The 16,814-nt window shown below is 50.9% G+C and overlaps 3 gene segments (V, D, J or C); all 3 read left to right on the plus strand.

Annotated features, from left to right (window-relative positions):
* The first annotated feature begins 713 nt into the window (after window positions 1-713).
* Window positions 714-5,177, plus strand: LOC120616360 (Ig heavy chain V region PJ14-like). The segment is given in 3 exon segments: window positions 714-874; window positions 959-1,266; window positions 5,082-5,177. Coding segments are annotated over 3 exon segments (450 nt in total).
* A 590-nt stretch (window positions 5,178-5,767) lies between these two features.
* Window positions 5,768-6,226, plus strand: LOC120616355 (immunoglobulin heavy variable 1-46-like). The segment is given in 2 exon segments: window positions 5,768-5,827; window positions 5,910-6,226. Coding segments are annotated over 2 exon segments (363 nt in total).
* An 8,615-nt stretch (window positions 6,227-14,841) lies between these two features.
* Window positions 14,842-15,406, plus strand: LOC120616356 (immunoglobulin heavy variable 3-11-like). The segment is given in 2 exon segments: window positions 14,842-14,952; window positions 15,054-15,406. Coding segments are annotated over 2 exon segments (399 nt in total).
* Window positions 15,407-16,814: the final 1,408 nt, after the last annotated feature.

Raw genomic sequence — 16,814 nt, forward strand, 5'->3', positions numbered from 1 at the left:
ACAGCTGCTCAGGCACCTCACTATTTGCCTGACTGTGGGCTCCTCATCCCTGAAAACACCAACGCCGAGAAAACGAGTTAGTTAATCAAGGGTAAACATTTCTCTATTTGCAAGATGATGAATTTATACACAGCATACTCACATTTTTTCTTTGACCTTTCTTCATGCCAAAGTTCGGTTATTTTGATGGAATTTATTTCGGTTTTCCACAATATGCTTTGGGAGATGGAATATTTGCACAAAGAATATTTTCTGGTTGTCACAGTAACAAAAATGTCATAAGGTAAGAAAATAGGTCACAAACTAAGAAAAGAAGATAATAGGAAAGAAAACTCTTTATTTTTATTATTTTAGACCAAGGTCGGCATTATTTGTATATGACATATGATTATAAACATTTGGCAATTGAGGATGTATATAGGCGTATTAGGTATCGGAAAGTACCCGGGTGATTGCTAAAGCCTTGTAAATTTATTTGAAAAGTGTATGAGAATTAAAATTGTAACCTACTCATCTAGCCCATTTTTTCTTGTTATACTCTGAAAAGTCAGGGTGTCCCCTGAGCTGAATGTAATGTCTCTCATAAACCATGTGATCCCATATGCTTGACGTATGAGTGAGTGAGTATGAGTAGAGATATTCATTAGGTTCCCAGAGGGTTCAGGGAAGCCTGACCCGGTCCCTCCCCACTTATGAGGGGCAGGCTGCCCACATGCAAATTCCTCCTCCAGCCCCAGGGTAAAACCTGTCTGGGCTGTGGACGCTCACAGCTCTCTCCTCACACAGGGCTCAGGTCTCTGGGGAAGCAGCGCTGTGGTCAAGGTGAAGATGAGACTGTGGGGTCTTCTCCTGTGCCTGGTGACAGCCCCCCAAGGTGAGTGTCTCAGATGTCAGACAGGGGTCTGTGGGATGGTTGTGACTACATGTGACTGACAGGACTGATGCTCCTTGTCCCCAGGTGTCCTGTCTCAGGTGCAGCTGCAGGAGACGGGCCCAGGACTGGTGAAGCCCTCGCAGACCCTCTCGCTCACCTGCACCGTCTCTGGGTTCTCTTTAACCGGCAATGCTGTGCACTGGACTCGCCAAGCTCCAGGAAAGGGGCTGGAGTGGGTCGGTGCAATAGCATATGATGGAAGCACATACTACAACCCTTCACTTAAGTCTCGACTCAGCATCACCAGGGACACCTCCAAGAGCCAGGTATTCTTGAAACTGAACTCCGTGACCAGCGAGGACACGGCCGTGTATTACTGTGCAAGAGACACAGTGAGGAGACCTCACTGTGAGCCCAGACACAAACCTCCCTGAGGGAGACAGGAGGGGGAGCTGCAGGGGCCGATCAGGTCTCCAGGGGGCGCTCAGGTCACACAAAGCACAGCACACACAGACCAGGCCAGCAGCAGGTGCAGAGAGAAGTGGGAAGGGGCTTCCTGTTGGGAGCAGAGATTTCCTCTCAAAGTTCTCAGCTGCCCACGAGGACAACCCTGACTTTTTCAACATGGCTCTAACTTCTCCTATTCTCACTGCATACTAAAATGAAAACGCACCTTGTCTGTCTGTAGACGACATATCACTGGTGGCTGGGGACCTTCCTTCACCAGTTTTCTATGTGTCTGTTTTCATGTCTCAGCAGAGGGACCATCCTGAGGGCTGTCTTCTTCCCTATGTCCGGAAAATACCTGCACAAAGAGAGACCTGGCACGGTGCACACTCCTGTGTGCTGAGCTCAGGCTCTCTGTCCTCACAGACACACACTGTCCCCACATGAGCCCTCCCTTCAGACAGGACACAGGGGTAGGATCAGCCCCCCAGGACTCTACCCAATGCCGTTTCTGTCCTGCCTACAACACATGACCCTCCAGTTCTTCACCGAATCCGGTGGATTTGGAAACACACCGAACATGATCAGATGTCATGTACTGTCCGAATTTCACTGAGTCTCTCCTACACCCTGAGAATGATTGGTCATTCTCCCAGCCTCTGCCCAGCCAGTCACAGAGAAGGGATTATGTACATTCACCTGTCCCCAGTCATCTCCGATCATCCCTCTAACACGTCTTTCCATTTATGGACACCCAGACAGGTTATATCACGGGGTCTAAAGTGACATTCTTATCCTACATGTCAAGCACACATATGATTCAATGTCACACAGACACTTTTGAAGGACAAGTCTGTATCAGGTCGGGGCACAGCTGCCTGCTGACCCAGGGGCACCAGAAAGAACTCAGAAATCTGATGAAACAAAATATCTTGATGGACCAACGTATACTGAGCATCAAGGTAAACACTTCATTGTGGCCATTGTGAGCCAGGGGTCAGGGAACACCATGGATATGCTGGTCACTTCTCACATGATCTTATTTTTACAACTCCAGTCCTAGTGGGGTGGGACCACCACACTGTGACCTCACCTAGTTTTCAAGCCTCCTCAATGCCCTATTTAAACACCATCACTGAGAATTCAGACTCGAAGGCATGAATTTTGAATAATTGAACTCAGTTCATAATATTCCACCAGTGGACCCCAAAATTCATGTCTTTCTCTCATGCTAAATACATTAAATATAAACCAACCGTCCCAAATATAGTACTAGTTACAGCACCAACTCTAAAGTCTAAAGTCTCATCTAAATATCATCTTATTAGTTATTAGTGGGAATTGACATACGACTCAGACTGAGTCTAACGTTCTCTCCAACTGTGAACCTATAAAACCTGAAGACTTATGTGCTTCCTAAATACGATGGAGGGGCCGCCAAACGGTGGAAACCTCCATCTGGACTCTACGACAGTCTCTCCGTGGATCTACTGGGCGGCAGTCACACCACCAGGCACTGCCAGGTGCTGGTCAATCCAAAGGCTTTGATTGGAGGCCGTGTCACCCGTTACACTGACGTGATGGCCCAGGTCTTGACCAGAGAATCCTCCCTGATCACCTCTGAGTCCCCTCCAAGATCATTCTGCCCTTTTCTTCAACATACTGCATCTTCAGCACCGTGTGGGTTATGATCCTGTTTAGTAAAATCCATGAAGTCTGACATCTCCTGTCATTCTACCCCACTTTCTGCTCCCCTTCATTTCAAAGTGGCTTCTGCTGGAATCATCACTTACTGGCTGACGCTGAGATGGCCGATCAGACCCGCAGGCCAGGACTTAGATTTTTTTTTTATGTAATGTTTTTAGCAACACTTTTCCTGCCCTCTTCAGAACGTAGTCCACAGTTTTGGCTTATGCATGACTGGCCCTTTTTCACAACTCCAAATTCTGAGGGGCATTTGATTCATACTGCTGTCTTTGATCCATCACTGTCCTATCACGTTTTACTGGAAACATTACAAAGAAGGAACCAACCAACCCGCCTTTAGCTTAGTAATCCCCGAGCTAAATACACACTTGCACTGCGCACAGCTCTACCTTAGACTTCACCCTAAAACTGGTCACCTACATTCTTTGAAACTTTGTGACAAGGTCACTTTCCTCCAAAACCCATGACCTATTCTCATTTCCATTGACATTTCACCAAAATGGCTCCCAATGTTGACCCTCCAACCACCGTGTCCTCATGACTGTGTGCGTGTTCTCTCAGTGCGGGAGCTTCCTCCAGGGCTCTCCCATCCTCCCTCTGAGCTCTCCACACAATCACCTGTAACACCCCTCATAGCAAGCTTCGAATTTTCTAGCAGGCACTTAAAAGTCTCCTACCTCCTAACCATCACCTGGTTCCATGTCCATGTACACTCTCTTCGATACTTCTTCCTGCAGCACCCACTTCTCAGAACCACAGACTGTCCCATATGCTCAAGCTGCCATCACAAACACCAATGACTGGGCGGCTTAAATGACAGAAATTTATTGTCTCATGTGTAGTGGTCAGGAAGTCCAGGTGTTCGATCCAGATACATCAATACCTGGTGAGAATCCTTCCTGACAGACACACAGCTGACTTCTAGGTGCAATCTCACGTGCTGGAGAAAGTGAGAGATGTGTCTCTTTTGTCCCCTCTTCTCATAAGGCCACAAGGTCCAGTGGATGAGGACTCACCCTACAGTCTCATTTAACCCTAACACTTCCTAAGAACCCTTCCCCATACAGTCCATGGTGTGTTAGGGTTCACCACAGGAATGGTGGGCGTAAGGTTCACACATAGCGAGTTCCCAGTGTTAACTGTGAGGCAGGTTCACTGAACAGACCGATGTTCATCACGTTCCTGGTTATGTCGGCACAGGCACAGGTTCCTGACAGCAGCGCTTACGAGACGTCCTCACGCAGAGACCACTGCCTCTCAGACATGATCGTGGACCTCGTGTCCCAGAGCATCCTGGAAGCCAGGACTCCTGCATCTCCTCTCGCCTGCTCTCAGCTCCCCCTGGGACAGAGCGCTCTCATGAGTTGGCTTGTGTATCAGGAGTGACAGCACCTGGTCCTCGAGTGAGGTGACACATGCACCTTTTGAGTCCCGCCAGAGGGACCGATGCCCTTTCCAAATGTGACCTCACCTGAGGTCTAACACGTCATCATCTGTTGTACTCTCCAGATTCCAGCTTCCTGAGTGACACTCGAATATATTATGACATTCAGTGATTTCGTGTCAATTCTATCTGTCCAGGTGTCTCTTACACGTAGTGAGATTAGATCCCTACATCTAGTAACAGGTCAAAGGTGACATCTGTGGGAACCTCTGCTGTGTGCATCTAATTCATGGACTAGTAGAAGTAGACTGTCCATCAAAAACCATGGTCTGTGTTTGCAGGGATTTTCCAATGTCACCTTCAGCCCGAGGGAACTAAAGGACACTGGAGTCCCCAAACCCTCAAGAGCTTCCAAACTCAGGGGAGTGCTGCCTGCGTCAGTGCGTCCGTCTGCCCCAGGGAAGGGGCTCCTGGTGGATTCACAAAGCTCTTGCTTGGGGACTCCCTGCAGCATAGTGGGGGTGACTGAGGCCTATTCGCTCTTTCCAGAGGTGATGCATATGGTGTCGCTGAGGGAACATCCCGAAGTCAGGGCACAGACATTGAATCCTGGACTGCAGGCACTGCAAGGTCAATGCCCCTGAGCCCACATGGGGCCCTCTCCTGCAGGGTGATGACTCGGCTGCAGGGGGCGCTCAGGACCCACTAAGCAGCAGCTTCAGCTCCAGTATCAGGTACAGGGGTGTGGGTAAGGCCTTACTCTGAGGGTCTGGGGCTTCCTCCTTTCATACCATTTAATTAACAGTCAGACAGGAATGTTGAGGAAACAACAATGTCCTATTCTGTCAGGACCCTTTACCAGACTCGAGAAGGCAGCAGGAACCACACACGAGTAGCAGATCTAGGCCACCTAGTCCTCTGAGTAGTGAGGAGCTGGTGGCAAGGACAGTTGACTAAATCACTAAGTGTGACATTTAGGAGACACCCTGAGCCTGGAATGAGACATTCTCACTGAGAGCCTCGGACCAGTTCCGGTGTCTCCGTGTCACACAAAGGAGGTGAACAGTTAGGAGAAGTCTTGTGAGACTTGCTCCTCAGTGGCCAGAACTGCATACAGAGATCAGGGCCCTGGCAGATAACAAATGTCTCCAACAAGAACTGGGACTGGACCCACAAATGCCCATTGTGCATGGTCCTTGTATCATTGACTCTCTCTCAGATGGGGCCAAGAATTCAGCTATGAATACTCTACCTCATGAATATGCAAATGAGCCGAGGAGCACTAGGTTAAGTAGGGACATGTCTGTGTCCTCACAACACCCACCATCACACCTTCCACCACAGAGGCCCTGAAAGCACCACCCTCAGCATGGACTGGAGCTGGAGCGTCCTCCTCCTGGTGGCAGTGGCCACAGGTAAGGGGATCCTCAGCCCTGGGCCGACGAGGGCACCAGGGCCAGTCAGGGCTCTGCACCCACTGCTGTCTCCTCTCCACAGGTGTCCACGCCCAGGTCCAGCTGGTGCAGTCTGGGGCCGAGGTGAGGAAGCCTGGGGCCTCCGTGAAGGTCTCCTGCAAGGCTTTCGGATACACCTTCAGCAGCTACTATATGCACTGGGTGCGACAGGCACCAGGACAAGGGCTTGAGTGGATGGGATGGGTTAACCCTAACAGTGGTAGCACAAGCTACGCACAGAAATTCAAGGGCCGAGTCACCATCACCGCAGACAAGTCCAGCAGCACAGCCTACATGGAGCTGAGCAGTCTGAGGCCTGAGGACACGGCCACATATTACTGTGAGAGAGACACAGTGTGACGAGCCACATCCTGAGAGTGACAGAAACCCTGAGGGAGAGGGCAGCTGTGTGGGGCTGAGGAAGGAAGGGAACAATAATTCCCCTGAAGTTCTCATACAGAGTCAGGTACCAGAGATGGAAAAGAAGATCTCAAATGCTCATCTGTCATTCAGGGAAAGGTGTCACGAGTCCAGGTGTCCTGCAGGAAGATGCAGGGTCAGCATTTCCTGACAGGTCCTTATCATTTGTCATTGCTTCTGCAGAGGGCACAGCTGCACCTCCCTGGTCTCTGGATGAGGGGAGTTAGTTCAGGCATCGTCTCGGATTACGTGTTGGTGTCAGATTCAGGGTTTGGACTGCAGATCCCCCAGCCATTCCTCCCAATTTCCCCTGAATAGGGAATGATGCTTCAATATAGGTAAGTATAAAGACTGAAGGGTGAACTCCTACTGCCCAGTCTGAGGTCCCGCACCAGGCCCATGACCTTATGGGAGGATGATCCTGACTCCTAGTAGCAAAGTCATGGTGACGGGTGAGCCAGGTTCTAGCACAGTCCACCTCAGTTTGCTCCTGCAGGGCTGAGCTCCTGAAGAGGCTCCTCCCCTCAGACCACAGCCCCCAGTGTCCCTGTCCCTGGGGCAGGACTGCTGTCCTCACACACAGGGAGCAGTGTGGGGAGACCCTTGATGACGTGGGACCCACATCCAGCCTGTGTGACTTCCCTGTCCCTGCTCAATCACAGTACCACACACGTGGGTTAAAGACTACACACATTGACTCCTCACAGTCTGGAGGTCAGAGCAGGAAGTCAGTCTCCCTGGACAGACATCAAGGTGTGGGCAGGACCACACGTGTCTTGGTACTTGTTGGGGGGGCTCTGTAGTCTGAACACGTCTGCTCCCCAAATTTACATATTGAAATATGAACAGCACAGAGGACAGTATTAGGAGTTGGGGTCTCTGGAGGTGCTGAATGATGAGTGCAGAGTCCTTGTGAAGGGGATCAGGTCCTTTCTAAATGAAGCCCCAGAGAGCATGTGCGACCCTTCCCCCCTGTGAGGACAGAGCGAGAATTGCCAGATACAAACTCCAGTGAGGGCTCTCATTAGTGGTGACCATGCTCGACCTTGACCTTAAATTGCCGCCTCCAGAACTGTGGGAAATACAGCGATGTTGCTGATATAATACCGAGGATTCATATTTTTCCATAGCAGCCTGAGCAAACTCAGACAGTGGTCTGCTTCTGTGTTTCCTGGTCCAGGAGCCACTTTCTTTACATCCTGACTCATGCCCCGTTCTCCATGCCCACAGCCTGGAGGAAGTCACCTCACGTCACTGGTCACGTTCCTTCCTTTCTCTCCTGGAGTCTAATCTCCTCAGCCTCGCTCTGGCGTGAACATTTGTGGCTGTATTAGGATTCTCTCAGATAAAACAGGAAGCCATTTACCTCAAGACGTCTAATGGCCCTGGAATAGCAACGTGCCTTTTCCCTTGGAACTGTCACAGCTTCTGAGCACAGAGCCACTGAAACAGCCCTCCAAATATTCACATCCGTCGCACAGGCCAGTTCCACTAAGCACATCCCAACATCCCCCACAGCTGACTCATTAAACATGACCTGAAGCCTAAAATACCGAAGAGTATCATGTCCAAAGTCCCAAGTGTAATCTCTAACTCAGCTGTCAGTGAGGATTCGGGTGCATGTATCCTGGGGCAGAATCCTCACCACCTGCAGGCCTGTGGTCCTAGAAGACCAGTTACCTCATTCTAAAATGCACTGCAGGGCAGGCACAGGGTCACAGTCCAGACTCTGCCCTTCACAAGAGAGGAAATGAAGTTAGAGAGAAATCACCAGCTGAAGATGATGTTACGCTCATCTGAGAGAACTCCATTGGGTCTTATGACCTGGGGATGAGCTGCTGTGGCTCACACTCAACCTCTGGCCTGTCACTGTGCCTTCGGACCTAAGTTCCTGGGTCCTGAGGAGCCACCTGATACAAGAAGAGCCCATTCATCACCTGTGTCCTGCCATAACAAGGACCGCCTCCCTCCAGGATCCAATAAAAAGTTTCCAGCATCATCTGAGCACCCTTCATGATGGCCATCGTCACCCACATTTCTGCATCTGCTCAGGACGGCTGAGGTTTCCTCCACGAAGACTGAGGCTGCTCCCGGCTCCCGTCTTCCTCTCTGAGCTCCCCCCAGATCCTCCTCTAAAGACCCGTCCACAGCATGGAGGCTTCTAACACGCATCTCAACACCCTTCCACCATCTTTGCCCACCCTGGTTCCACGCAGCGTCCAGTTTTATGTACCTGTTACAGCAGCACCCCCATTTCTCTGTTCTAATTTCATAGTCCATTTGAGCTGCTATAAAAAAGTAACAGCGATGAAGCACTGAAAGAGACAACTGGATTTAACTTCACACAGTCCTGGGACGAGGAGTCTATATGACAAAGACAACAGACTCGGCATCTTGAGGTGTGGGGAGCCGCGGGTCTTCGGGCCGCAGAGGCTTGGTTGCAGGACTGGGTGTTTTGCCTGCCTCAGACATTGCGGAGCCCTACTTCCTACTTCCTACTTCCTACTTCCTACTCCCTACTTCCTTTAACTTTCATCACTTCCTCCCCATAAGCACACACCCCTTAGGCTGTCAATAACCCTCACCCCATCCCCTTAGACCCAATGGGCGTGTGGCACCGCCTACTCGGACCATCCAAGAGCCAATGCGCTTGTCTTCCGCCAGCTAGCCCCGCCTCCCTTTGTTTGTCCTGTATAAATATCCCCGCTGAAAAATAAAGTTTGAGGCTTGATCAGAATACTGTCTTGCCTCTGTCTCTTTGTGTCTCCTGTCTCGCCTTCATCCTCCATAGGTTCCTCCTCGTCCCGCATTGTATTGTCCCGCTGGCCGGGGCACTGGTTATGTCGGCACAGGCACAGGCTCCTGACAGCAGCGCATACAAGACGTCCTCACCTAGAGACCAGTACCTCTCAGACGTGATCGTGGACCTCCTGCCTCAGCGCATCCTGGAAGCCAGAAATTCTGCGTCTCCTCCTGCCTGCTCTGCAGCTCCCCCTGGGACAGAGCGCTCTCATGGGTTGGCTTCTGTTTCAGGAGTGACAGTTCCTGATCCTGCTGTGAGGTGGCACGTGCTCCTTTTGAGTCCAGCCAGGGGGACAGGTGCCTTTTCAAAATGTGACCTCACCTGAAGTCCAACAGGTCTCTTCCTCATTGTGCTCTCCAGATTCAAGCTTCCTGGGAGAGACTTAACAATGTTCAGTGATTTCCTGTCCAGTGATGTCTGTCCAGGTGCCACTTACACATCGTGAGATTAGATCCCTACATCTAATAACAGGTCAAAGGTCACCTCTGAGCATACATCTGGTGTATGCATCTAATTCGCTGAATAATGGAAGTAGAGTGTGCATTGACCACATGGTGTGTATCTGCAGAGTTTCTCAGAAGTGTCCTTCATTAGAGAAACCTAAAGAACATAAATGATCCAGCAAGTCCCCAAGAGATTCTGGACTCAGGAGAGTGCTGCCTGTGTCATGCATCTGTCATCCCCAGGTAAAGGGCTCTCCAGGGTCACGTAAAGCCCTTGCTTGGGGACTCCCTGTAGAGTAATTGGGGCTGAGTGAGGCCAATTCTCTATATCAAGAGGTAAAGCCAAAAGCATAGAGTGTCCCGGAAGGAGCATCCTGAATCAAGGCACGGACATTTAATACCGTCCTAGAAACACTGTGAGGTCATGCCCTCTGAGCCCAGACAGGACCCTCCCCTGCAGCATGGGGCTGTGGACGCTCACTGCTCTCTCCCCACACAGGGCTCAGATCTCTTGGGAAGCTGTGGTCAAGGTGAAGATGAGACTGTGCAGCCTTCTCCTGTGCCTGGTGACAGCCCTAAAGTAAGTGTCTCAAATGTCAGACAAGGGACTGTGGGATTCCTGTGAGAGTATGTGACTGACAGGACTGATTCTCCTTGTCCCCACGTGTCCTGTCCAAGATGCATCTTCAAGAGTCGGGCCCAGGACAGGTGAAGCCCTCGCAGACCCACTCACTCACCTGTGCTGTGTCTGGATTCTCTAACGCAGTCTGTGGTCATTTCTACAGCTGCATCTACCAGACCCCATGGAAGGGGCCGGAAGGGGTTGGGGACATGCGTTACCGTGGGAACACTTACGACAGCCTGACCCTTACAAGACACATCTCCATCTCCAGAGACACATCCACAGACCAGTTCTCCCTGCAACTGAACCCCATGACCACTGAGGACACATTGGTGTGAGACTGTGCAAGAAGCAGTGAGGGGACATCAGTGGGGGTCCAGACACAACGCTCCCTGAGGGAGTCAGGAGGGCTGGGCTGCCATTCACCTGTTTAGGTTTACATAGAGAAGTGAGCCTCTCTAGTGCACCCACATTGTGTCTTTGATAAAGACAGATGGATCCTCTTTATCTAACAGAACAGAATCGTGTAGAGGGAAGAAATATTCACACCCTAGACCAGTAGTCTATAGGAATCCCAATTCAGCACTGAGGGTACAGCCCCCTGTCCCCACCTCAAAGCTTCAGCCTGAGCTGAAACGCAGTGGGGGAGATGAACCCAGAGTTAGGAAGGAAGCCGGTTCTCACACATGATGTGGTCAAGGTCAATCGAGGAGCTCCTGAGGGACGACTGTCCCCATGGTTCATGATGGAGGACGAAGGACACAACTCTTTTCCCATATGAAATGGGGACAGACTATGACAAGGTGCTGCTGTAGAGAAAGCATGAGGTCATCCTCTGAATTGCGTGTTTATGTATTTTATTAGCTTCTCGACATTACGATGTTTTAACATCTTTATAACCCTTTCTGGATGTGGACAGACTTCTGCTCACGGGAACCCAATCCTTAGAGTCAGCACAGGGCCTGGCTTGGCACATGCCTTTCACACGCAAAGAAGCCCACCAGGGGACACCACCTCTGTCTGCCCACACACCCCAGGATGCAATATCCTCTGCCTTCAGTATTCCTGGCCCGGGTGCCAGGCAACTGGAGAAGCCCCTGCAGCTTCAAGGCCAATAAAATAATCAACCCTAAGCTGATTGCCCACCCTGCTCTTCCCTCCCCAAGAAAAACCCAGTAAATCCCAGGTCCTAAGGTCCCCTCTGACCCCCTGTCTGCTGCTTCCTGAACACTCTGGTGTCTTCCATGAGACCCTTGTGGCATCATAACCACCCGTCTCTAGGACCTGTGAGTGTGAAAAACTCTATTTCCCCCGATCCCTTTCTATGCTTCCTCCTGTAGCCACACCTGTCATCTTGAAGAGGAAAAGTAGAGGAATTTTCAACAAAAGGCCAACAGCTCTGTGTTCTGCTTCTGTCAATATGCTCGCAGGTGCACGAGCTCACTGCAGAGCTCACTTGCACTTTGCCCTACTTGCTCTTTGCTGGGCAAATGGAACTGTTTGTTCCCCAGCAGCTCCCGCTTCCTGTAACAATTTGTAACCATTGGTAGCCCTTAGCAGCTCCCGCCCTTCTACCAATGTTACTACTTGCAACCATAACAATTCCAGCTGCTTTAAAACCGAACCGTCTGAGCTCAATTCAAGCAATCAGCTCATGTAAAAGGCTCGTATAGGAGGAATGTTGCAACTCAGGAACTTTACCTGAAGCTCAGGTTGGTACCTTCAGGCACATTAGGAGAGGCAGATGGGACTTGCCCCCTCCTCACTGCACTGCACAGCCCTGTCGTGCTCAGTGTGGACACATTGGGAAGGCGAATGACTATCCATAGCCAAGTGGATAAGTTGTCTGGTAAAAATTAGATGCTATAGAGAACACACCTGGTGCAGCTCCAACTATTCCTGAGTCATGGCCTTCAGGTGGGCATTAGAGGGGACCTGCAGATCGGAACCTCGGATGTGCTTTATGATCCGGGTGCCATCAATTGTGGAAACAGACTGGGCAGGACAAAGTTTTTGGGAAATTCGTAGGGACGGCCATAGTGGAAGTGTCCGCAAAACCTGAAGCCGCTGTCCACCGTGGAAGTCCATGCCATTCGGGTGTGTTTGGGTCAGCCCAGATGAGGTTATTTATGATAAATTTTGACTTAGAGTACATGGGTTACAGATTTTAAAAAAAACATGGAGAATACCTGAGAGCAACAACTGGATTAGTGGGTACTGGAAAAAATAGAGAGAGGAGGCCAGCCATGTTTTCACAAGGAACTGACCGTTTCATGTAGCATTCTATGTTTTCAGAAGAAGCAGGTTCATTTTATCAGACATTTACAGAAGGGGTGTGGTCAAGGCCTTATGAGAAGCAGCTTCGGCGACAGATGACTTTCGTTGGAACATTCACTCGTATTTTGTTATGAAACCTCCACACTTGTAGAGAAAATGCTGAGGGCTCAGGGGAGGCTGCAGATGTGTCAGGCCCCAGTGCAAGTCCGACCCCGAGAGCAGGCAGAGGGAGAGCTGGCAGGTGATGTCCCTAAGTCGCCCTGCAGTGGGCGGAGGTTGCAGCACGTCGTCCCTCCAAATTGTCACTCCTAGGACGTTCATGTCACCAAGCAATGGGCCTCCCCACTGTCCCTTCTGTCCCAGAGTGAAGTGACTCAAAGGTGTGTGGTCCCAGCACTAGCCAGATTATCGGATTCCAGGAGCAGTAGCTGGGCCTGTCCCACGGGGTACCCTCTACGTGGAGGTGACGGCTTCCTTAGGACCAATGCACTGTGCTTTTTTTTTATTAGAAAATGTGGTTGTGGTTGTTATCATGGAGGATGTAAAAGGTCAAACGTACATGATGCGAACAGTTTAGCCCCATCTCTGCTGTCCTTCACCACGAGCCGTCAGGGGACAAGTCTGACTGGCCTCTCTTGGCGTGGAAAGAGCCTCAGCTGAGTGTCCAATTCCCTTCTCCTCATTCTACTTTCCACAGAACAGCAGGAGAAACATGTCACACAAGTTCCCCACCGTCCATAACAAGGACCGCCTCCCTCCAGGTGCCAATAAGAAGTTTCCGGCACCATCTGAGCACCCTTCACGATGGCCGTCGTCACCCACATTTCTGCGTCTGCTCAGGACGGCTGAGGTTTCCCCCACGAAGACTGAGGCTGCTCCCCGGCTCCCTCTTCCTCTCTGAGCTCCCCCCAGATCCTCCTCTAAAGGCCCATCCACAGCATGGAGGCTTCTTCTAACACGCATCTCAACACCCTTCCAGCATCTTTTCTCAGCCTGGCTCCAACGCAGCATGCAGTTTTTATGTATCTGTTACAGCAGCACCTCCATCTCTCTGTACTGATTTCATAGCACATGTGAGTTGCTATTAAAGAATAACATGAGATGAAGTGGCTTATAGGACAACTGGAAGTTGCTTCACACAGTCCAGGGGTGAGAAGACCATGATAAAGACACCAACAGACACGGCATCTTGAGGTCTCGCTTCCTGGTTCACAAGGCCTTCTGTGCCCTCACTGGGGAAAGTGTTCCATGAAATTAAGACAGTGGCATTTTGAATGATTAACTGTTTCTAGTTGAACTTTTGTTCTTTCTAGGGCTGTGCCTTCTGGAAACCTATCACAAGGGCAGACAGATTATGATCTCATATTTTTCTGGGACACCTGAGTATCCAGCCCTCGTGGTGCAGCATCTATGATGTCACATAGTTGATATGTTGAAGAGACTTTAATGATTAGCACTTATTGCAGCTTGCTCTTCACTGTGGCTGCGTGTCATAAGAAGAATAACATTTTATCAGGTCTCTCCATCTACAGGCTGAGCGTTGGCTTTCCTCATAGAGCCAGGGACAAGGGACACACCAACACCCCTCAGCAGGTGCGCAGACTCACACGGCATAGAAGCACTCATCGGAAGGAGACTCAGCACTGACCCGTGCGAGCCCGCGTCACACCATGCACTGCATTTCCAATTATGATGCTGAGGATGTAACATGGACATCATGTATGTGCGTGCGATTCCAACTGTACACGTCATCCTGGCCTGGCTGTGGCTGACAGAGCTCTACCACAGCAAGGCGACTACCGTACAAGTGCAGTTACCAGTGGACAAAAAATTTAGAAGCACAGAGAGTGACATTCAGATGGGGCAGGCGCCTGAAATACACCTGTTACCATGGTTCTCGCACGTGCTCTCCATTAGCACTAGAAAGCAGTAAATCCCACACGCACTCATGCAGGATGCAGACCTGCACCTTACTGGGCACATCCACTCTGTCCTGGAGGTGGCCCAGGGGAGCAGTGGGGTGCAGTGGGGATTGTGCAGGGCCACACACATGAGTTCACTCTTATACATATGAGCTCTCGACACCAGCAAGCTCTCTGTGGTCCTGTTTGGCCTTGTTCACCTGTGATGCAGGTAAATGATATCACGTCTCATGACTTACGTGCATGAGTAAAATGAAATGAGACAATGGTGCTAAGTGTTTAAGTAACACATGTCACGGCAAAAGTCATATTTCACCAAATGTTCTCATTGCCACCACTTGTCTGAACACAGCCACGTCTGCTCTGGGTCTCTGCCCTCTCTGTGTGTCTCCAACCCCAGAGCTCCTTATACAGTCAGAGCACATGCAAATAGGGCCCCTCTGCTGATAAAAGCCAGCACAGCCCCGAGCCTGCAGCTCTGGGACAGGAGCCCAGCCCCGCGATTCCCAGGTATCCCCATTCCGGGATCAGGTCTGAACACACACGCCGCACCATGGCGTTTGGGCTCAGCTGGGTTTTCCTCGTCGCTGTTTTACGAGGTGACTGATGGGGAACAAGGGACACTGAGTACGTGAGTGGGTGTGAGTGAGGAACACGGACGTGTGACATTTTCCTGACCCCGACGTGTCTGTGTTCACAGGTGTCCAGTGTGAGGTGCAGCTGGTAGAGTCTGGGGGAGACGTGGTGCGGCCCGGGGGGTCTCTGCGACTCTCCTGTGTGGCCTCTGGATTCACCTTCAGTAGCTACTACATGTATTGGGTCCGCCAAGCTCCGGGGAAGGGGCTGGAGTGGGTCTCATACATTAGTAGTAGTGGCAGCAGCACAAACTACGCTGACTCCGTGAAAGGCCGATTCACCATCTCCAGAGACAACGCCAAGAACACGCTGTATCTGCAAATGAGCAGCCTGAAGCCTGAGGACACGGCCGTGTATTATTGTGCGAGACACACAGTGAGGGGACTTCAGTGTGAGCCCAGTCACAAACCTCCCTGAGTGAGACAGGAGGGGAGCTCAGGACACCTGGGGTCGCTCAGGGTACACACAGCACAGCACACACAGACCAGCCCAGCAGCAGGTGCAGAGGGACCCGGGGAAGGGGCTTCCTGTTGAGAGCAGCGATTTCCTCTCAAATCTCTCAGCTGCCTCCCAGGAGAATTACTGCTTCTTTGTGGCTCTAATTTTCCACATTCTCACACACGCAAGAAATGAAGAAATAACCTGTCTCTTGACGGCGTATCAGCAGTGCCTGGGGACCTTTCCTGCACCAGCTTTCAATGTGTCCTTTCTGATTTCATGACAGAGAGACCACCTGTGGGCTTTGTGTCCTGAGGCTGGGAACTGTTTCCACACAGAGAGACACAGCACAGTGCAGGGACCTGTGTGCTGAGCTCAGGCTCTGCCCCCCACAGACACACGCTGTCCCCACGTGGGCCTCCCTTCAGACAGGACACATGGCCCACATGGGAGGACCTGTCCCCCAGGACTCTGTCCCACAGGGTCCCTGTGCTGCCTGCAGCATGTTAACCTCTTGCTCCTCATTTTCTCGGGTGGATGATTAACACCCTACATCACCTGCTGTCACCTGCTGTCCTAGTTCCACTAAATCTGTTTAGTCATGTGTCCCCCGTGCTGCAGTCTCCCTCACTCTCAAGCCCTCCCCACGTACCAGTCACAGCAAAGAGGATAATAATTTCCGACATGGGTCCTTTCCTATGATTCTGCACTGGGCCCTGGCACTGCACAGTTGGTCCGCTGTTGTTTCTTCAGACCCCATCACAGTCTTTGCTGTAAATCCTCCCAGTAAGAGGGTAGCTGCAGGTGGTGTGACCAGAGTGGTGAGGGTTCAGGTGAGGGACTCCGTGTGTTTTGACTTCTCTCTGGTTCCTGGTCTGTAGAGAAAGGAGCACTGTGAACTTCCCACAGACGTGGCCTCCTCTTTACTCTGAAGAGCATTTCTCTGCCCAGGCCTTATGCGGTCTCCCAGAACTTCTAATGCAACCTGAACAAGGATTGATCACTCTACCCTATAGGCCATCTTAGCTTTTTAGATCTACTTAGGGAAGCCTCTCTAGTGCACCCACATTGTGTTCCGGATAACTATGGGTTTCTCTCCTTTATCAAATAGAAATGAATCGTGTAAATGGAAGAGAAATTCACACCCCAGACCCACTCGTCTATAGAAGCCCCATCCATCACTCAGGGATACGGCCCCCCCACATGCACACTCAATATGAAGCTTTAGCCTGAGCTGAAACACAGTGGAGAGATGAACCCAGAGTTAGGGAGGCAGTGGGTTCTCACACATGATGTGGTCAAGGTCAATTGAGGAACTACTGAGGGTACAACTGTGTGTGTCAGGCCTGTCCCCAAGGTTCATAGTTGAGGACAAAGGACACAACTC

Source organism: Pteropus medius, unplaced genomic scaffold (assembly GCF_902729225.1).
Source record: "Pteropus medius unplaced genomic scaffold, Ma_sr-lr_union100, whole genome shotgun sequence".
Lineage (NCBI taxonomy): Eukaryota > Metazoa > Chordata > Mammalia > Chiroptera > Pteropodidae > Pteropus > Pteropus medius.